The following is a 23,696-nucleotide window of genomic DNA, read 5'->3' on the forward strand; positions in this document are numbered from 1 at the left end:
CTATGCATGAGCTTTTCAAGTGATAGGCTCCCTCTCTTTTTTGTAATCATTGGTGAATGTTGGATACGCCCCTTAATGGATGCTTGTCTTTCCATTGGCCCTCGGAGCTTGTGTTTTTGATAGGCCCTTTGAGCTGAAACATTTGATTGGCTTGCTGTGGAACATATGGCTAGAGTCAATTCGTTTGGCAGTCATACCAGTTTTTAATCCACTAGGGGGTAGCATATGACCAGAAATGCAGTATTTCACCATCAATACTGCTAACAGCTTACTATCTAACCTTTAAAATGTTTATTTAATATACTATTGCCTAGATTTTAGAGTTTGGAGTTGTAGCCGTCAAAGCAGCGTTAAGGGCTCCTAACGCCTGCTTTTGGCCGCCCGCTGGTATTTAGAGTGAGCCAGGAAAGGGTCTAACGCTTACTTCCAAGCCGCGACTTTTCCATACCGCAGATCCCCTTACGCCAATTGCGTATCCTATCTTTACAATGGGATCTCCTAACGCTGGTATTACGAGTCTTGGCTGAAGTGAGCGGTACACCCTCTACCGAACAAGAGTCCAGCCGCAGAAAAAAGTCAGTAGTTAAGAGCTTTTGGGCTAACGGTGGTTTATAAAGCTCTAACTACTGTGCTCTAAAGTACACTAACACCATAAACTACCTATGTACCCCTAAACGAGGTCCCCCCCACATCACTGCCACTCTAATAAATTTTTTAAGCCAATCAGATTGAGCTCGCATTCTATTGGCTGTTCCGATCAGCCAATAGAATGTGAGCTCAATCTGATTGGCTGATTGGATCAGCCATCGGCCTTGAACTTGAATCTGATTGGCTGATCAGATTTTTCCTACCTTAATTCCAACTGGCTGATAGAATCCTATCAGCCAATCAGAATTCGAGGGACGCCATCTTGGATGACGTCACTTAAAGGAACCTTCATTCATCGTCTAGTCATCGTGCAGGAAGGATGTTCCGTGCCGGAGGTCTTGAAGGTGGAGCCGCTCCTCGTCGGATGGATGAAGATAGAAGATGCGCTTGGGTGAAGATGTCTGACGGTCCGGATATCCTCTTCTGCCCGGATAGGATGAAGACCTTCTGCCGGTCTGGATGTCCTCTTCTGGTCCATCGGATGAAGACTTCGGCCCGGTTGGGTGAAGACGACTCAAGGTAGGGAGATCTTCAGGGGGGTAGTGTTAGGTTTATTTAAGGGGGGTTTGGGTTAGCGTAGGGGTATGTGGGTGGTGCGTTGTAATGTGGGGGTGGTATTGTGGGTTTTTTTATAGGCAAAAGAGCTGAGTACTTTGGGCATGCCCCGCAAAAAGCCCTTTTAAGGGCTGGTAATAGAGCTGTTAACTTTTGTAATTTAGATTAGGGTAGGGAAAGTTTTTTTATTTTGGGGTGCTTTGTTATTTTATTAGGGGGCTTAGAGTAGGTTTAATTATCTTAAATTGTTGTAATCTTTCTTTATTTTTTGTAATTTAGTGTTTGTTTGTTTTTGTAATTTAGTATAGTTTATTTAATTGTAGGTAATTTATTTAATTAATTTATTGATAGTGTAGTGTTAGGTTTAATTGCTAACTTAGGTTAGGATTTATTTTACAGGTAATTTTTGTAATTATTTTAACTAGGTAGCTATTAAATAGTAAATAAAATATTTAATAGCTATAGTACCTAGTATAAATAAATACAAAGTTGCCTGTAAAATAAATTAAATCCTAAATGGTACAATGTAACTATTAGTTTATTGTAGCTATATTAGGGTTTATTTTACAGGAAAGTATTTAGTTTTAAATAGGAATACTTTAGTTAATAAGAGTTAATTTATTTCGTTAGATTAAAAATTATATTTAACTTAGGGGGGTGTTAGGGTTAGGGTTAGACTTAGCTTTAGGGGTTAATACATTTATTAGTGTAGCGGCGAGGTCCGGTCGGCAGATTAGGGGTTAATACTTGAAGTTAGGTGGCGGCGATGTTAGGGAGGGCAGATTAGGGTTAATATATTTATTATAGTGTTTGTGAGACGGGAGTGCAGCGGTTTAGGGGTTAATACATTTATTATAGTGGCGGTGAGGGGGTTAATAAGTGTAGGTAAGGTAGCGGCAGGCGTTTGGGTGCGGCAGCGATTAGGGGTTAATAAATATAATATAGGTGTCGGCGATGTTGGGGGGCAGCAGATTAGGGGTACATAGGGATAATGTAGGTTGCGGCGGTGTCCGGAGTGGCAGATTAGGGTTAATAATAAAATGCAGGTCTCAGCGATAGCCGGGGGGGCGGACAGATCTAGAGGTTAATAAGTGTAAGGTTAGGGGTGTTTAGACTCGGGGATTCATGTTAGGGTGTTAGGTGCAGACTTTAGAAAGTGTTTCCCCATAGGAAACAATGGGGCTGCGCTTAGGAGCTTAACGCTGCTTTTTTGCAGGTGTTAGGTTTTTTTTTCTGCCCAAACTGCCCCATTGTTTCCTATGGGGGAATCGTGCATGAGCACGTTTTTCCAGCTTACCGCTACCGTAAGCAACCGCTGGTACTTGAGGGTTTGAAGTGGCGGTAATTCGGCTCAACGCTCCCTTTTTGGAGCCTAACGCAGCCCTTCAGAGAACTCTCAATACCAGCGTTGTCTTAAGGGTGCGCTGGAAAAAAAAAGCAACGTTAGCTACGCGGGTCTTTACAGACAAAAACTCTAAATCTAGCCGTATAAACCTTCTTGTATTAATAAATCTGGTCAGCATATATATCCCATTTAATACATTGAAAATGTACAATCACGAGTATATTATTAATTCTATGTTAAAATATGCTTATTGGAGTCTCATTCCTTTTTCAATATAAATATAGCCTACATCTTTGTATATCTCTTGCTGATTGTATCACTATACTCCTGGAAAAATCAAGAAGATGTTATTTGTTTCATACATCTTTAAAATAAGGTAATAATAGTTGTTTATTTAATTGTTTTACAAACTGAAATGCATTTCTCAGATCCATGGAGATATACATTTTTATACAAGACTGGGGTATACCTTATTGAAATTTAAACATAGGGTGTACTTAAAATGAATTTCAAAGCTACAATTCAAACATGTGTTTCTGCTAGTTCAATCTTCACATAGACGTAACATCTGGAATTTGTGGATTCAACTCGGCAGGGGTAATCAACTCTTGCATACACTTAAAGGGACACTGAAACCCAAATTTTTTCTTTTGTGATTCAGGTTAGAGCATGCAATTTTAAACAACTTTCTAATTTACTCCTATTATCAATTTTTTCTTCATTCTCTTGCTTTCTTTATTTGAAAAAGAAGCATCTAAGCTATTTTTTTGGTTCAGGGACCATGGAAAGCACTTGTTTATTGGTAGGTGAATTTACCCACCAATAAGCAAGAACAACACAGTGTATTCACAAAAATGGGCCGGCATCTAAACTTACATTCTTGCATTTCAAATGAAGATACCAAGAGAATGAAAAGAATTTGATACTAAGAGTAAATTAGAAAGTTGCTTAAAGTTGCAGGCTCTATCTGAATCATGATAAAAAAAATTGGGTTCAGTGTCCCTTTAAGCCTCAAAGGGATTTTCAACAGACAAACCATGTCTGTTTTATTTACAGGGGCCATTACCTGATAACCTTTTATTACATAGAGGAAAGGTCAGGAAATCAAACTTTAAACAGAGCCATATGGTGAACATCTCTTTGAAATAAACTGCCTTCACTAATTGAACCAAATGTTTTCCCTTTGTACCCATTTGGATGTATTGCAATTCCAGGAAAAAGGGGGTTGGGGATATAGTGAGACCAACTCATATCAAATTAAATTTTAGCTAAAAATGAATATTAGATTCTATGATATATCTGTAGTTTATTCAAGGTTACCTTCACAGATACCCCTGACAGGATCCTCTCAGTCGGTCTTGGGAGAGTTTGCCTAAAGATTTTGCTGCGCAGTTGATTTCTGCAGTTTCTGCAGCCCTAAGTTCTTTACCTAGTTCTGGTAAAGGGAAGAGGAATCTAAGAACATTTATATGGGTTCTGCTTCCGTCAAGACTTATTTGGTTAGTCTTTCTCAGTTAACTAGCGAGGATCATACCTCTGCAGCTTCTGAGGGCGAGATCACTGATTCAAAATCCGCAGTTCCTAGTACAATAGATTCTGAGGAGGCTAATTTTAGATTTAAACTGGAGCATCTCCTTTTACTTTTTAAGGAAGTTTTAGCTACTTTGGATGACTCTGAAACTGTTGCAGAGGCTCCTAAAAATGGCTAATAAACTGAATAGAGTTTTTTTATGTCAAACTAAATCTGTGGAGGTTTTTTATGTTCCAGATCACATGCTTTGACATTATATCTCAGGAATGGAAGAAGCCGGGTGTTCCTTTTAACCCATCTCTGTGTTTAAAATGGTTTCCTGTGGCTGATTCAGTGCAACATCTGTGGCGCACTGTTCCTAGAGTAGAGGGTGCTATATCTACCTTAGCCAGGAGAACTTTTCCTCTCGAGGATAGTTCCTCTTTTAGAAACCCTATGGATAAGGAACAGGAGGGTTATTTAAGAAAGATTTTTCTTCATCAGGGTTTGCAGTGGCAACAGTTGCTAGTATTGTGACAGTTGCTGATGTAGCCTCTTATTGGTGTGACTGTTTGTCTGAATCTAATTTCAGAGGAGACTACTATAGAGGAGATCCAGGATAGGATCAAGGCTCTAAAGCTGGCTTTTGTCTGTGATGCCAGGGGTGTACAACTGGGAAGCAGATTATCTGAGCAGGCAGACGTTTCATCCAGGGCAATGGGCTCTCCCATCCGGAGGTTTTCTCGATGTTAACCCTCAAAGTGGGGGAGTTCTGGAGCTGTATCTGATGGCATCTTGTGTAAACACCAAGCTTCTAAGATACAGAGCAAGATCAAGAGATCATCAAGCAGCTCTGGTAGACACCCTGGCAGTGCCATGGGATTTCGGTCTAATTTATCTGTTTCCTCCGGTTGCCCTCCTTCCTTGGGTGATAGCTTCGTATCAAACAGGAGCAGGCTTTGGTGATTCTAATAGCTCCAGCGTGTCCTTGCAGAACTTGGTTTGCGGACCTAGTGAGGATGTCGTCATTTCTCCCGTGGAAATTTTTATCTGAGGAAGAATCTTCAACTTCAGGGTCCCTTCATCCGAACTTAGTCTCTCTAAAGCTGACTGCTTGGAGATTGAACGCTTAGTCTTGTCCAGCTGAGGTTTTTCTGTGAAAGTTATTAAGACTATGATTCAGGCTCGTAAGCCTGTTACTCGCAAGATTTATTATAAAGTATGGCGTAAATACCTTCATTGGTGCGGATCTAGGGGTTTTTCTTGGAGTCAGGTGAGCATTCCCCTATTCTGTCCTTTCTTCAGGAGGGCCTGGAGAAGGGTTTATCAGTCAGTACCCAAAAGGCTCAGATTTAGTCTCTGTTGATTCTTCTGCAGAAGCATCTGGCAATTTTGCCAGATATTCAATCTTTTGTCCAGGCTTTGGTTAAACTCAGGGCCTGTGTTTAGGTCAATTGCTTCTCCTTGGAGTCTTAATCTGGTTCTTAAAGTTCTGCAGCAGGCTCCCATTTGAGCCTATTCATTCTGTTGATATCAAGTTATTGTCCTGGAAGGTTTTGTTTCTGCTGGCAATTTCCTCTTCCCGTAGAGTTTCTGAGTTTTCGGCTCTAAAGTGTGATTCTCCTTATCTTACTCTTCATGCAGATAAGGTGGTACTCCCGTACTAAATTAGGATTTCTATCTAAGGTGGTCTCGGAACGCAATATTAACCAAGAAATTGTTGTTCCTTTATTTTTTTCCTAATCCTTCCTCTAAGAAGGAGAGGCTATTGCACAATCTGGATGTTGTGCATGCTTTAAGGTTCTATTTACAGGCTAAGAAAGATTTTCGTCAATCTTCTGCTCTTTTTGTTGTCTTTTCTGGTAAACGGAGAGGTCAGAAGTCCACTTCTTCTACTGTCTCCTTCTAGTTGAGAAGTATTATTTGATTGGCTATGAATCAGCTGGACAGCAGCCTCAGAGAAAATGAGGAATCACTCCACTAGGGCTGTCACTTCTCTTGGGCCTTTAAGAATTATGCTTCTATGGAAACAGATTTGCAAGGCGGCCACCTGGTAATCATTGCATACTTTTCCAAAAAGTTTGCCTCAGCTGAGGCTTCTTTTGGGAAGAAGGTTCTTCAAGCGGTGGTGCCTTCTGTTTAGGTTTGCCTGTCTTGTGTATCCCCTCCCTTCCATTCTGTGGACTCTAGCTTTGGTATTGGTTTCCCCCTAGTAATTAAATGGATTAGTGAATAACCTACGCTTTTTATTCTTAATGGGATATTAAGATTTTTAATCAGGAATGTGCTAAATTTTTTTTGGAAAGAGAAAATACATATTTTATCTATTTCCAGACTCTCCCAGCTAACAGAATTTGGTGGCCTGGCATTTCCGGATATTAGATCCTGTAATATTTCAATACTTGCAAGATATGCAGTGGATTGGCTTTTGTCATCTATTTACCTGACCAACATAATTATGGCTATTAAAGCTATTTAATTTAATATTAAAGCTATTTTGTACAGTCCACATACACAACTTCCTGAAGCTGTCCAAAACATTGTTTAGTATATATAATGTGGTCAAAGCCTGGCAATAATTTTGTACAACATTGAAGATTAAGTTTCCCATATCTGCTTTTCTACCTATTAGAGGTGACGCAGAATTTCTGCCTGGGACCTCAGTCTGAGATATTTCATAGGTGGGCTTATAATGGTCTAATTATTGTGATACAAACTTTGGATGGGGAACATGGGATGAGAATTGACACTGAGTATAGCCTACCCAATAACAATTTCTTTCCATATCTTCAATGACGCCATTATATCCATAAGAAGATGAAATTAGGTCAGTGGGAGGAACGATTTGGGAAATTGGGCAACTATATAATCTTTACAGGGAAGGGAACCATTCAGTTTCATTACTCTATAAAATATTGTTGGCAAAACAAGGTCAGTTTAAGTTTGGATAAGACGTCCCTATATTGGGTCAAGAGTATTAGAGGATGTTGATATTGACATAATTAAAACTGGTATTAAATGGGTCCGTGAGGCTCCTTTTTCTTCCTCCTGGAAAGAATCACATTTAAAGCTTCTTAATAACGCTTATATCACGCCGACTAGATTAGCTAGATGGTCACATGACCGCCACGATAATTGTTATAAATGTCACTTTCCGGCAGCTGATATTCTCCATTGCTTTTAGTACTGCACGGAAATTATGCAGCTTTGGCAGAAAGTTAATTTTTGGTTAAATAAAAATACACTGGATAATTTTGTATTAGAGCTAAAAAAAATTTTTTTTTTCTGTATCAGGCTTCAGACAATCAGAATTGTAACCTTGTAAACACAGCCATCATGATTGTACGTAATTTGATTTTAACATTTTGGAAAAGCCGCACAGCCCCTCCTTTTGGGCAGTTCAGTCAGGCAATTAAATCACAGATCATGTTTTAACAATACAATATATCCAATTTGCATAACAGGCAAATAACTTCCCTCTTTAAGAAATGGCTGAAAATAATTCAGTCTTATACCATATTGACACAATACATACTTACTAAGCAATTTCATAGGTCTGCATATTTCGAAAGTTTAATATTACAGGATCTATTCCCGCCATCTTGGTATTAAAAGAGGAAGGATAACAAGAAAGGAAAATAATGCTTGAACATGTTCGGTTGTGGTGGGATTTGGGCGTTTGTGCTGCAGGGTATTCCTTCCCCTTTTCTCTCTTTTTTGTTCTATGTCTTTTCTGTATCTCTTATGCATTTTGACAAATTTCCAAATCATGAGAAAGGTTTAGTTGGTTCATCCTCAACCCATAGAAGAGGTAAATTTAGTCCTAGCATAAAACTATGGTCTATCCTTGATGTAATTATATGTTCAATTATAATTCTATGTTTAAGCATTTTTTCGATATATCTGACAAAGCGTCTGGTATATCCTCCTCTGTGAAATGTTTTACATTCTGGTATTGCAGGTTTAATTTGGTTAAAGTATGGAAGCTAAGTATAATTTTCTATGATTTTGGCTGTCCCTGCTGACGCGTTTGTTGTCTATGTAATGTATATGATGTAGTGCTTACGCATCCGTCATCGTTTTGTAATGCCATATGTTGTCTTGATGTTCTTTCTGACGGCTTTTTACTTTTGCTGTTTCATGAATTGGAATAAAAAAGAAACTTAAAAAAAAAGAGGAATTCATAGGTGAAATAACCACAATACATATTAATACTATCAATGTGTACAGGAAGATCATATGTTTTATGTCTAAAAAAAAAGTTAACCCTCTTGGTTGTCAAAAAGAGCTGCACTACAATAACATGCAGTCTGACTTCCAAGAGGTTCAAATAATCTACTGCCATCAAAAGGTTAAAATAGTCTGTGATGGGCGGAGCCAACAGCCGTGGTGATCAGACGTGTGTTTCATTAGCTCCTAAGCTATGCATAGATAAACCACTTATTTGCAAAAAGAGACTAAGCTAAATTCATGTATAGACATCTCTCAACTAATCTAAAAGGGAAGGACACCCTGCCTGAGATAATTTGTATTGCTATTTGCGATTCTAGTAACCCATAGGAGGGAGTGCCGCTGTATTGTAAGTGGCGGGAGACCTGGGCCTACCTCCACCTCTAGTAGCCTGAGTCACTACAGGACGGAGCCTGAAATCGACTAAAAAATGGAGGAGACTCAGGAGTTACTGTATACCCTATTGCAAGGTCTAGATCGGCAGATCACAAACTGCTTTACGGACCTAACAGACACTCTGAGAGCAGCCCTCAGAGGAAAGACCAAGAGCATGCTTGCTACTGAGGAGGCCGGAGATGCAGGGAGAGAACCTCCATTAGACAGCCCCTCGGTAACGCGACACCCTTTACCGCCGCTTCACCTCTAAAAGATCAAGATTACCCTCTAAAAGATCAAAGTGACCGGCTATTTGTGGAGGGTGCAACAATCGCAGGGAGTAGAACAGGAACATCAGAACGGACCTCGCAGAAGGTGGAGCCGCGGCAGCCATCGGACCCCAAGATGTCTTTTCTAACAACGGAAGAGCCTCGTCCACTTTTGGCATTTAGCAGCGGAAAGATATATACTCACGGCAGTGGAGATCTGGAGCCTACTCTACTGTTCCCCACACAGGTTTACTACTGGCGGACTGACTATTCTTTGCTAATGGGACTCACTAGCACAATTATGGCGCAGTCTCCTGACCGAATTTCTACAGCTGAGGTGACCTTAAGCCAAACATCACAAACATGACTTCCTATAGACTAGGTGTTGGATAGGTCAGAAACTTGGATATCTGCCAGAGCCCCCTAAATTATTAAGTTGGGCGAATGTCTGGTACAATTTTTCATCATATCTGATATCGCTGAACCTTCATCTAATATTCTCAGTTAATATTCCCTTAATTGCTATCTACACTTCCCTGCACTTAGCCTTCATTGTCAACGGCGGTAGATATGCTAGCTGCTGTTTAGTCAGAGATGGGTGACTTAGAAGTATAGCTCAAAAGCAAACAGGCTCTCCTTGTGTGTTTAATACCCCCTCTTAGGGGCCGCTGCCACCATACCAACACAGTCATTTTCTACTGTTAAAAATAGATTGGTTCGTTTTTCTCCTATGTTATTCTGCCAAACAATGTGTAAACTGGATATTAGATAGTTGCTGTTTAACATTAATATTCTATCTTACTTATATGTTGACAATTACTTCTTCTGAGTGGATGTTATGAAGATATTTTTTAGCCCATTGTTTCAGGCTCTAATAGTATATAGGTCATCTGTTATGACTGCTAGGATACATGTTTCAGAGTGAATGGGATGCCGTTATGTTATTTGAACCATTCCTCTTGTGCTTAATTGTAGGGGACCGTACATTGTCTGCTTTTTTAGTTAACCCTGTGATGGAACGCAACAGATACATATCTTCAGAGTGTCAGCTAGCTAAATTAATATTCACACCATGACTCAGAATTGGACACAGCCTATATGATTGTGCAGCTTTTGTGGACAGGATTATGTGGGTTAGGTGTCTATATCTACGTATACTTAAGCAAGTTGGGTATAATCCCTTTTACATCAGCATTATCATACTGTATGCTATTTAGACTCAGGGCATGCTTATGCTGGTCCTATGCGGTTGACATCCTTTATGTTTACGCCTGGTCTATCCATATACATATATGTGTCCATTGTTAACCTATGTGGTAGAATGCAAGTTATGCAACGCATCATTCAGTGCAACTTATGATACACCCATCTACTTATTAGTGATAGGAACTGATCTCTCTATTAATTTTTTTTAAATATTTATAGAGGTCCCATAGAAGTAGAAGGGTAAAGCATGTTATAATGCACCTTAACTGTTATTATATTCCTTTTGTTATCTATAACCTCTTGCTCTCTCATGATATCTATTATCTACCCTACGTCCCATCTACCTACCTCTCCTTTAGCATAATTCATTATTAAATTAGTTACCCCCCCCCCCCCCAAATCTAGTAGTTCATATCAGATACCCTTAATTTTATCCAACAGCCTATATACCCCAAGCAACTAACATTGGCTTATGTCCTGGATTCCTTACATTTTTATATACAACCCCTTTAAGTAACATAAGTTTGCGTATCCAGAATAAATCCCTTTTTATAATACTACCATTTTGATATTCAGTTGTATAGGTATCTGTTTTTGTTGTCTAAATGCTGTGTTATTTTTATTTTACATGTTATCTACTATCATTATTCCCCCTAAATATTTATTTACATGATAGTAATATATCAGATATGATTTATTGGAGGTGATCTGAATAATAGTTATCCTAATCAGCTAGATGCCCTGACTGTGATATTTGTATGGACATATTATAGGAATTAGAACATGCAAGCTAACACTTACTATCCTGGTTTTATATACAGTTATATTACTGTATTCAGTTGTATTGGCACTAGGGATGGGCGAATGTGCAAATTTTCGAATTTCGAATGTAGAACGAATGTTATTACCGAAATTCGAATTCTAAATTCGAATGTCGATAAGAACGAATATTCTTAAAAATTCGAAAATCGAATGTTATTTACAGTTTTCGAATGTCACTTTCGAATTCGAATGTTTATAATTATATCGAATGTCTACATTCGAAATTCGAATTTTTCGAATTCGAATATAAATTCGAATTTTTCGAATTCGAATATAAATTCGAATTTTTCGAATTCGAATATTGCATTATTCGAATATTACATTTAAAAGCATTAGAAATACTAATACAATCTAAATTCGAATTTTTCGAATTCGAATACATGTATTGCATAATTCGAATATTACATTTAAAGAAAAGCATTAGAAATACTATTACAATCTAAATTCGAATTTTTCGAATTCGAATACACGTATTGCATAATTCGAATATTACATTTAAAGAAAAAGCATTAGAAATACTATTACAATCTAAATTCGAATTTTTCGAATTCGAATATTGCATAACTCGAATATTACATTTAAAGAAAAAGCATTAGAAATACTATTACAATCTAAAATTCGAATTTTTCGAATTCGAATACACGTATTGCATAATTCGAATATTACATTTAAAGAAAAAGCATTAGAAATACTATTACAATCTAAATTCGAATTTTTCGAATTCGAATATTGCATAATTCGAATATTACATTTAAAGAAAAAGCATTAGAAATACTATTAAAATCTAAATTCGAATTTTTCGAATTCGAATATTTCATAATTCGAATATTACATTTAAAGAAAAATCATTAGAAATACTATTACAATCGAAATTCGAATTTTTCGAATTCGAATATTGCATAATTCGAATATTACATTTAAAGAAAAAGCATTAGAAATACTATTACAATCTAAATTCGAATTTTTCGAATTCGAATATTGCATAATTCGAATATTACATTTAAAGAAAAAGCATTAGAAATACTATTACAATCTAAATTCGAATTTTTCGAATTCGAATTTTTTCGAATGTAATCGTAAAATTCGAAACCGAAAATTCGAAAATCGAATGTTAGAATGTTATGTAAACATTCGAAATTCGATTCGAACGAACGAATGTGTTAAAATTCGTGCCGTTTTTCGAATGTTGCGAAACATTCGCCCATCCCTAATTGGCACCTGTTTCTGCTGTTTAAATGCTATGTTATTATTATTCTACTTGTTATCTATTATTACTATTTCCCCTAAATATCTCTATATATGGCAGTAATATATCAGATATAGCTTATTGAAGGAGATCTAAATAATTGATACCCTAATTAGCTAGATGACTTGACTGTCGTATCTATATAGACATATTATGAGAATTAGAATATGCAAGCTAACACTCACTATACTAAAGGTTAAAGGTTAATATGCATTAGAAATTGCTTCCTATAACACCTCAATCCCCATATATTTTTACTTTTTATTTACTGTAATACCCCCCAGCCTTCTGATTTATAGGACCATCAGCTCCCATAACATTTCTCCACCGACTGTATCTCCCCTCACCCTTTCCCGCTCTACATCTGAGAGCGGGTCATATCCACCATCCCTTAACCGTCTGTGTCCAGTGGTGACCATATCCCTGAGGGGAGATACTATATAAATACTCCATAGATACTATATAAATACTCCATAGATCCTTTTACTATAGAGCTCCAATAGTGAAACTTTGATTTCATCCTGACTGGATTGGAGCTATACCTGCTCTTTCTTGATACTCACTGCAACTCTCGTATAGTTTAGTACTACACGCCACGCATTATGTTATGATAACTAATTGACCTAGTCAATTAACATTTCTATGATCTTCCGCCCCCCCAACTGTAGTTGATCATTGCTATTTACATTCCTGTTCTTATTATATTCATCATATAACTTAATAATATTGTTATATAGAAAAATTATTTATATAGCAGTGCTTATCCGCTGATATCTCCCCTACTTCCCCCTGTTCTATATTTTGCTCTTAGTATCATGACCCTTTAACAATAAGAAGTATTCAATTCTATGACGAACTAGTTATTTAAGTTCTCAAGAAGTCCATAATAAATTGGGTCTACTTAGTAGCTACAGGGCTCTTCCAGAGCGTCTTTTAGCATAATGGCCTGGAATAATAGCTACTCCCATTATGATATAAAAAACATAAAAGGAGGTTTTCAAATATATTTTGACATTTATTATATGTTTCCTTTTTTGGTCATATTGTTGTTGTGACAATCACTGTTATGTTCTGCAATATCTATATGTCATATTTTTATGTTGTCATTATAAAAAACCCTCAATAAAAAATTATTTATAAAAAAAAAAAAAATAGTCTGTGATGCTAAGGGATGTTGCTACTGTAGCATGCACCTAATGGCAACCAACGAGCAACAGGACATAAAAGTAATTATACATAGGGGAATTATATAAGCAAATGGATACACTGGGTGCTTCATTGCAGATTAGTAAAATGCAACATCTATAGTACTTTACTTGTAGATAAATAGGTGAGTGTGTATGCAGTTTCCATTATATTGCCCTTCTCCTCTGCAGTCTTCAACATTTACTCCAGTTATTTGTTCCTTTTTATTACCTGCTGTCTTCCTGTTCCTTTTCTTGTCATGCCCTATCTATGTGTCACCCCAATGACCCAGATCAAGAGGCATATCTGCCAGGTGGGGTCAACATGGCAGAAATAGCAGAAGTTATCTCTGATCCACTAGTATATGGCCAAGAGTGTGATCTCTGTCTTCTTACTAGCTTGCATGGCCATGAAGATCAGATTAGCATACGAGTAAGGGGGCTTCACGTGTGGGTTTGTTTCAATCTCCTCCATAGGTTGGAGTCCTAGGTGTGGTGCCTTCATTGTGGATGAAGAGGTTGGTTTGCCTAGTTGTGTGAGGCATTCCCAAGTAGGCAGGATCCGCTGCGAAAGGCAAGCATGGTACATCTGTTAGGTGGTGGTATCCTGCAGGATGTGAGGCTGGCAAGGAGGGGCCACGGGGGCTACTAGTGCCATATTCAGAACTGGCTGCTCTTATTCTGCACAATCCCAATAGACACAGCACCTCAACACCTTAGTCCTAGTGCACGCTGGAAGGGTTACTGCAGACACCCAAAGATAATCCCAGACAGATATTTCCAGACAGATATTATAAGCAACGTTTCAGGTTAACAACCCTTAGTCATGCTAGCATGATTAAGGGTTGTTAACCTGAAACATTGGTTATAATATCTGTTTGACCCAGATGTTCCAATAAAGTTGTGAATATATCCTAGGTGCTGTGGAGTATTTTGGAATTGTGGCTCTTATTCTGCAGCCTGCACAGCCCTGCTCCTCCCCTATCCACTCTTTGCTTTGTAAAACGCCGTATGCAGTACAGGTAGCCCTCAGTTTACGCCGGGGTTAGGTTCCAGAAGGAATGGTTGTAAATCGAAACCGTTGTAAATTGAAACCCAGTTTATAATGTAAGTCAATGGGAAGTGAGGGAGTTAGGTTCCAGGCCCCTCTCACAATTATCATAAGTAACACTTAATACATTATTTTTAAAGCTTTGAAATTAAGACTTTAAATACTAAACAGCATTATAAACCTAATAAAATAATCACACAACACAGACTTCACTTGCATTTTTCTGCAAACAGTTATTTCTATGCATTCCAATCTGGACTGATTTATAGACAGGAAGATCTTGTTCATTTGAAATCTGCTCGATAGCTCAGGTCTGGTTAAACTGATTAATTTCATCTTGCTTGGTTTTGCTGCAACACAAGCGGACAGCTCCACCTACTGGCTATTTTAATAAATGCACTGCTTCTCAATACTTTTCAATAGCAGTCACATGACTGGAAAAAAGGTTGTTATTCTGAAACAGTGTAAATTGAACCGTTGTAAAACGAGGGCCACCTGTACCGGTTTACGGCCTGAGCATGGGCAATAGTCAATTTAAAAAAAACAAAAAAACATTTACTATACTGCAAGTGTGAGGCCTGTCAAATTGTGAGGCCAAGTGTGCTGCACCTACCGCACTCGCCTACAGCCGGCCCTGTTTCTATATATATATCTGTATATACTTATACCTGTATATATATTCATATAGATATATAGGTATAAATATATATTTTACATTAAAATCATCAGATATATAAATATATATTTAAAAAAAAAATTCTTTGTGAAGAATATTGGAATGTAAAATATGCGTAACACACTTATGGTTTCACGGTGTAGATCTAACGCGGTGTCGGGTTAGCATACATGAATAATTAGTTATCTTAAGGTGCGTTATGTAAGTATTAAAAATATTGAAAAAATATTATTAATAATAATTATAGTTACTGTAAAATATAGGCGGGATCGGACTGATATACTTCAGGAAAGTTCTCCTCTGTAAAAAGCACAATTGGGCTAAAAGAGGCTACTACTGAGCTGTTGTTCGTTCCTGGTAGAGCGCTTCTCTTTCTGTATGTTGGCATCACATACCCTGCACATATGTCCCTAATTGGCTTTATCAGAGATGATAAGAATTGCAAAACAAACTGTGTTTTGCTATGAAATAACTGCTTAGCTGTGCCTTCTCCAGCAACAAGTCCAGATTATTGGCTCCAGCACATGTTGGGTGGAGTTTGGATATTGAAAAAGGGTTGCAGCAAACAAGGTGTTAACTCATTCAAAATATTTTCAATACTTATATATGTTACTTTATTGCACAACAGAAACAAACATTTTTGTAAATGTAAGGTGTTTACTTTCCCCATTAAAGTATATGTAAGTATCTTATTCTTATCTCCATTGCTGTGGTCAATTAGAGAATCTTTAGCAAGTATTTTCCAGATTGTTTCTTTTAAATAAGGCAAGTTGTAGCTGGGGTTTTGGACTCTAAAAACAATTCCAGCAAACAATGTTAATCTGTTCAAATAACGGTCAGACTCTGCTTATATGTTACTATATTCAAAAGACTCCAGAAAAATGCTGTAATTACAACGTCCCTTTAAAACACAACTCTATATAAACCATACCCTCTTACCAGCTATGAAAGTCAGTCACAACAGTTTACCAGCATCGTCTGGTCCATGGTTTAAACGGACATGAAACTCAATTTTTTTCTCTCATGATTTAGGTAGAACATACAACTTTAAACAACTTTCTAGTTTACTTCTATTATTAAATTTGTTTAATTCTCTTTGTATTATTTGTTGAAGGTGCAGCAATGCACAACTGGTTTCTAACTGAACACATTGGTGAGCCAATGAAAATTGGTATATATATATGCAGCCACCAATAAGCAGCTAGAACCTAGGTTCTTTGCTGCGCCTGAGCTTTCCTAGATAAACCTTTCAGCAAAGGATAACAAAGGAGGAAGCAAATTAAAGAATAGAAGTAAATTGGAAAGTTGTTTTAAATTGTATGCTCTGTCTAAATCATGAATGTCTAATTATGACTTTACTGTCCCTTTAAGGCAAATAGTTTGTAATATATGGACAGATTTAATCGGCCCTGGCACTTTTTAATTTCTAAGTAATGCTAAATAATACAAACTTGCCCAACAGGTTTGACTTATTAAAATATTTTGCAATAAAATGTGTTGGTTAAATGTATACTTTAATCCTATAAGAAACAAATTAGTATGGGGAGAAATCATGTTAGCTTTATTCTATAATAAGAAATTATCCTAAGAAGCTCTCAAGTAGTGTGTTCAGGTTGCTAAGATACGAGTTTTTAGTTTTTGGCTTGGCATGCTGGGTAATTACGCTCACATCACATCGAGGTTTGAAACGCACAGAGAAGTGGGCGTGGTAAATAAGATTGGCATTTCTAGGGCTATCCTAACCGTTTGTTTTCATGCTTGTACGAGACGTCACATTGTTCCGCCCATTGGTAGCCCGGTGAAGGTGCTACTGCAGCAGGTGGCATGTGGGAGCCCGGGTAGCGGTCTGCGGATGAGGTGGGATTTGCTAATGTGAAGGTACCGTGTGATTGTGTGACAGGGGTGTGGGGTTGTCGTTACCGAGCAGTGCAATACACAAGGGTATTATATGTAAAAACAAATATAGAATTACTAGTGAGTGATAAGATGCGATTTAATGCATGTCATGTAATTACATTATTTTTTTATGTGTTGTACTTTACTGCGAAATATAGTTCAAAATAAACCTACAATGATAAATGATAATGTCCATTCATATTACAGTATGTGCGTGTGTGTATATATATATATATATATATATATATATATATATATATATATATATATATCTCAAAGTGTCAAGTTCTAAGCTACTGGGCAGGTCAAAATGTCACTTGCAAATGTCTGATCCCACCCATCAATGTGCCGAGATCATACACACTACACACCCACTACTCCCCCCACTTTGCATATGTTTATCAATTGTAAAACACCTTTTTGTGCAAAACATTTTCATATGATGTACCTTTTAACAAATTAAGTAATTTTAATGCAATTAATAATATATATACATACATACATACGTCATTTGGCACAATGTATACACAGCAATTATCTCCTTGTCACAGTTCAATTTCCAGAGCAAGTGGAAATATATATAAATAAAAGTATGTTGATATTAATTTATGGCTGTTCCAGTAGTTCATCAGCATGTAATTAGTTAAGTCATGTAAGCAAGATGAGTAGAATAAGTTATCTGAGACCTCTTTATAACGTGGGCTGATACAGGTTTCTCTGATATTTTTAATTATAGAGCAAGCTGGGTTGGGAGATCCATCCTAACAAATGTACAGGCATATATTGTTATGCATTATAATAGCAATCTTCTCTATTATAATCTAAGAATGTATTCATGGGTGACCTTTTCTAAATGGGGGGGGAATTCAAATCCTCTGCACCTTTGTGGCAAAATGATCTTCTCCCTTGGTCCCCCATTCAGACACCCATAAATGTATTGTTCGGAGGAGGCACTTATTTATCAAGGCTGTTATAAAATCAAACTTTTAATTTGTTAGATCATGTTATTCTACCACTAGAAATCCCACCAATTTAAACACTCAGTTGGAGCCACAGAGAATTGCTAGTCCCAAACGGAGACTGCTGCTGATCCAGTCAGCAGTTTTGGTCAATGGACCCAGCCGTATGATTGCTGCTGCTGATTGAGAGTTTGAAATGTGTCTGTGTAAAGAGAGAGGTGGAGGTGTGTTTATAGAGGGATATTTCTGTGTATGAGTATATATAGAGATGTGTTGTGTATATATAGAGATGTGTTGTGTATATATAGAGATGTGTTGTGTGTGTGTATGTGTGTGTATATGTGTGTGTGTATATATATATATATATATATATATATATATATATATATATATAAATAAAGAGAGATGTGATGTGTGTGTATATATAGAGATGTGTTGTATATATTGTATGAGTATATATAGAGTTGTGTTGTGTATATTGTATGAGTATATATAGAGTTGTGTTGTGTATATTGTATGAGTATATATGGAGATGTGTTGTGTATATTGTATGAGTATATATGGAGATGTGTTGTGTATATTGTATGAGTATATATAGAGGTGTGTGTATATATTGTATGAGTATATATAGAGATGCGTTGTGTATTGTATGAGTATATAGAGATGCGTTGTGTGTGTATATATTGTATGAGTGTATATATAGAGATGCGTTGTGTGTGTATATATTGTATGAGTGTATATATAGAGATGCGTTGTGTGTGTGTGTGTGTGTATATATTGTATGAGTGTATATATAGAGATGCGTTGTGTATATATTGTATGAGTGTGTATATATAGAGATGCGTTGTGTGTGTATATATTGTATGAGTGTATATATAGAGATGCGTTGTGTGTGTGTGTGTATATATTATATGAGTGTGTATATATAGAGATGCGTTGTGTGTGTGTGTGTGTGTGTGTATATATTGTATGAGTGTATATATAGAGATGCGTTGTGTGTGTGTGTATATATTGTATGAGTGTATATATAGAGATGCGTTGTGTGTGTGTGTGTATATATTGTATGAGTGTATATATAGAGATGCGTTGTGTGTGTGTGTATATATTGTATGAGTGTATATATAGAGATGCGTTGTGTGTGTATATATTGTATGAGTGTATATATAGAGATGCGTTGTGTATATTAACTTTATAAATAGCTTATCCCAGGGGGTGGACAAATATATTATCCTTTCATTTGTACTTTTAATGTAATCTGTATTTGTTCATGCACTTAATTTATAATCAATCCTATAATAAGCATATGCAAATTTGTGCTTTAAACATCCTGTAAATATCTATACAATTAAAAGCCGTCCCCCGATGTTTACCTGGGCATTTTTTATTAACCAGTGTGTACATGTGCAATCACCTAACCACCCACTCTCTCTGTTACACTCCTACTCACTGCTGCTTTTTCTCTTGATTCTCGTCAGACAGTAAAGAATTCCAAACACAGCAGAGCCATGGAGACCAACTTGCAGAAGAGGAAGGAGAGCAGGAAAGCTCTGCGCATAAAGGTGATCAGCATGGGTAATGCTGAAGTGGGCAAGGTACGTTTTTAATAAGAGACTGTAATGTTTACAGGTAAATAGATGTCAGCATTAACCCCTTCACCACTAAGACACATCCCTGTACTTTTTGTAGGTGTTTGCATTTATAGAAAAAAATGTAATGTTTTTTTTCTGAGGTACCCACACAAATCCTATTTCATTTTTGTTTTCCAGCATACCAAGCATTGTAGAAAATGACTTTAGTGTGCAGAAATACCCCAACATTGGAAAATGCTACTATACAAAATCCCAAAAAATTTCATTTTTGTGTCCTTTTCTATGGCGTAAGTGGTAAATAGCAGCATAAAATCATTATTTCCTAAATATTTCAAACACACGTTTTATTGTCACGTTTAGAATTAATTCAACTTCCAGAAATGCCAAAATTTAGGAGCTGTGTTGTTCACTAAAAATAAACGATTAAAAATGAGATATTATCTTTATGACTTTGCACCATCTTACCATTTATGTACAAAATTAAAATAGTTCTAAAATATCAAACTATTAGATACATTTTAAAATGACTCAATATTCTTATTTCCCAGGGTTTAACCGTTTCCGACATTGTGTACATGCTGCTACCCCTGTCTAAACTCACTCAGCGTAAAAAAAAATATATTTTGTTTGTGGGGGACATAAAATAGTTATACAAAAAATTATCCTATATCGAATTTGACAAACTATTTATTTTTACATTCATTCAGTTCCCAGATTTTATTTTTATTCCTGAAAAACATGGATCTATAATCCCTAACATCAAGAACACAATAAAATAAGTTTAGCAGTTACTGCCAGGTGACCATTATTACTATGTCAATCACTTGATAGCTAAAAGGACTTATTGAATTCTGGGGTCTCAGTCTTTCAAATACAGTATAGGGTCTTATATTGCTTTGGTGAGGAGGTATTAAATGCTCCCGAGGTTGTTAAAGATTTATCAATCATCAAACAGACATGGTTTGCATGTTGTGAACCTATCCGTATTGTGGGGCTCATTTGTTCCTTCATATTTAACATTGTATGGGTTAATGCTTGTGCAATGTCGCCCTTACCCTGACGCAAACAATTGTGTTAAGGCTGTGACACACTGCAAGCAATGCGGCGCAAGACAAAGCTGCTGCTTCGCACCTCTTCTGAAGTTCAAATATTTCAACTCTGAGCGCTCGGCTACGCAACCTGGCGTGGCTGTACGCGCAGAGATAAATAGGCAGGACACACTGAGTGCGCACAGCAGCATCACGCTGTGCGCCGCACCGCTCTGTGTGTCACAGCCTTTAGAGTAGGGCTTGTAAATCACTCTGGCCAAATGAATCAAAGGAGATTTTCATTTGCCAACTCTAAATTGGCGATAGGGTTTAAACCTCTGCTTCATAAATTTCAGTTGCATGCTCAAATGAACAAGCCAGCAACCGATCGAGGCATTCGGCTCATGATAAATCTTGGCACTAAATACTTTTCATGCCCCTCCCTCTCATCATGTGTGCTGCCATTATGGAACCTAGATTACACAGCAGGTATCTGAAGGAGAGTTACTGCACATGTGCAGACAGGTCCTCACTGGAATAGAAGCTAGATTTCAACATGGCGGCACACATGTTCCTTTTAATATGCCTATGGTTCCATCATATGATCACTGTTGCCGTGTTTATTAGCTGGTAGCCACATGTGACCATATCTCATTTGTCAGCAGGTGATTGCCATAGAAGTGGTAGTCACCTGCTATCTAAAGGGACATGCAAGTCCTCATTTGAAAAGAGGTAATCTCCTTTTTTATGTATATGTGTGTGTATATAAGTATACACACATTCTTTTCTTATTTTTAATAAGAAAAAAAAAAAACATCCTCAATGTTAATTAGAACTTAAAGGGATACTGAACCCAATTTTTTTTACATGATTCAGATAGAGTATGCAATTTTAAGCAACTTTCTAATTTACTCCTATTAATTTTTCTTCATTCTCTTGCTATCTTTATTTGAAAAAGCAGGAATGTAAAGCTAAGAAGCCATCCCATGTTTTTGGTTCAGAACCCTGGGTAGTGCTTGCTGATTGGTGGCTACATTTAGCCACCAATTAGCAAGTGCTACCCGGGAGCTGAACCAAAGATGGACTGGCTCGTTAGCTTACATTACTGCTTTTTCAAATAAAGATTTGAAGAAAAATTGATCATATGAATAAATTAGAAAGAAGCTTGAAATTGCATGCACTATCTGAAGAATCATGAAATAAAAAAACTTGGGTTCAGTATCCCTTTAAAAAAAAAAAATAGGAATATGTTGAAAGACATTTTTCTGTCTCATTTAGTACCTCGGTGCTTGTGTACAAAGTACACATACGTGCCAAAGCTTGCCCCAAGCCCTTTATACAGGATGCAGACAGTTTTTTTTTTTTGTGTGCACATATTAAATTCACTTTTTGTTATGCATTTTTATGGCCACATTGTCTATGTATTTGACTTTTATATACTGTGTGTGTATATTTTTTTTCTTCCTATTTTTAATGATCTGATTGTGGGGTTTCCTTTATGCACATGATATATCACCACGTTGCAATAGAACTGCATTCAAAGAAGCTTTAAAAGCATTTAAACTTTTAGCATTTGTCTTTATTCCAGAGACAAATACCTTTTTTAAAGCCTCTTAATGTGTTTGTCTTTTTCTTCTAATATGTATGTATGTACGTACATGTGGGTAAAGTGGCACACACCAATATAGCAGCTACCCGGTGCACTGCAGGACAAAGTGTTGCATAGAAATGATGTTCCAAATACACACACGGCCTTAGTGTGTCTGGTATCCGGAAAAAAGCAGGCAACACAGGGAGTTCAAACAACAAGCCTTTTATTCCAATACAAGGAAAACAGCAGGGCCTTAACCCATAACGTTTCGGTCTACACTTAGACCTTTATCAAATGGAGCCCATGTGAGATACAGAACCTAATACGTGACCCAACATATATACACACAGTAATCAAAAAATATTTACATAATCCGCGCCAAACCGTGTACTACCGCCCGATTCAGTGAAAGTCCCAAATGCGTCTACGTCAGTGTAATGACGTCACGCGTAACGGAAACCAGAACGAGGCCGTGTCAGGGACTCATGGTAACGGTAAACATAGGACCGTATGCCAAGAGACAGAGCGAGGCGGAGTGCTAGGGGGTGTACACAAGGGAGTGTACACATCGGTAAGGCAGGGGAACGGACAAGTGGATCTAAACATGTGAAAATGCAGAAAATAAAAAAAGAAAGAAACTTACGCAAGTGACAATATCAAATAGGCAGCATACAGAATAAACCCCGTATATAGATGCCACCGAAAGCAAGTAGTCAATTACGTTTGTAGCTACACAACCAATCTATACAATCAAGTATCAATGGGAGACTACTTAAAATGCATATGAGACATAAAATGCCAATACACTTAAATAGAAATTGCTCAAAATTGTGATCATAGGAGCCATGATCAAAACATTGAATAAGGGACATAAATAGAAATTTGCATACAGATTCCCTATGCAAAAATATTGCATAGGTAGAAGATTAGTATGAACAGTCATTTGTAACAACATCCAAAATCAATCATGGAATTTAGACCTTTAGGAGCCATGGTGTTAAGATTAAATATCCACCTGGCCTCCAGGCGTAATAGGGTCAATGCTCTGTCTCCACCACGCCGTAGTCGTGGTACATGGTCAATCAGAATCACCCTCAGTGAGGACAATGAATGTCCTGCTTGTGCAAAATGTCTCGCAACTGGTTGCTCGGATTCACCCAATTTGATAGCCTGACGTATGGCTGATTTGTGATTGGCTAGTCTTTCCTTGAAGGCGGTGACTGTTTTGCCAATATAGTACATAGAACACGGACAAATTATGGCATAAATTCTAAACTCTGATGTACATGTCAATCTGTGATTCATCTTGTATTTCCTGTTCGTATGAGGATGATGGAAGCTATTCGCAGTCACCATATGATTACAAGTGACGCAATTGCCACATCTGTAGCATCCCAATTTGGCTTTAGGTAGCCAGGTCCGTCGTTTGTAACAGTGCACCGGGTCGTTCAAGACCAGGAGGTCTCGCAGATTCTTAGACCTCTTATAGACCATACGTGGTGGCAGGAGGTCATAA

At 37.3% G+C, this 23,696-nt stretch overlaps 1 protein-coding gene across 1 annotated transcript in view; it reads left to right on the plus strand.

Moving 5' to 3' along the window:
* The first annotated feature begins 16,933 nt into the window (after positions 1–16,933).
* DNAJC27 (DnaJ heat shock protein family (Hsp40) member C27) overlaps positions 16,934–23,696 on the plus strand; it is an 82,415-nt gene continuing 75,652 nt past the window's right edge. The window contains exons 1-2 of the mRNA XM_053708912.1: positions 16,934–16,974; positions 19,448–19,564. Of these exons, the coding sequence (XP_053564887.1) occupies positions 19,478–19,564 (87 nt within the window). The 5' untranslated portion in view covers positions 16,934–16,974; positions 19,448–19,477. The remainder of the gene's footprint in view (positions 16,975–19,447; positions 19,565–23,696) is intronic.

Source organism: Bombina bombina, chromosome 4 (assembly GCF_027579735.1).
Source record: "Bombina bombina isolate aBomBom1 chromosome 4, aBomBom1.pri, whole genome shotgun sequence".
Lineage (NCBI taxonomy): Eukaryota > Metazoa > Chordata > Amphibia > Anura > Bombinatoridae > Bombina > Bombina bombina.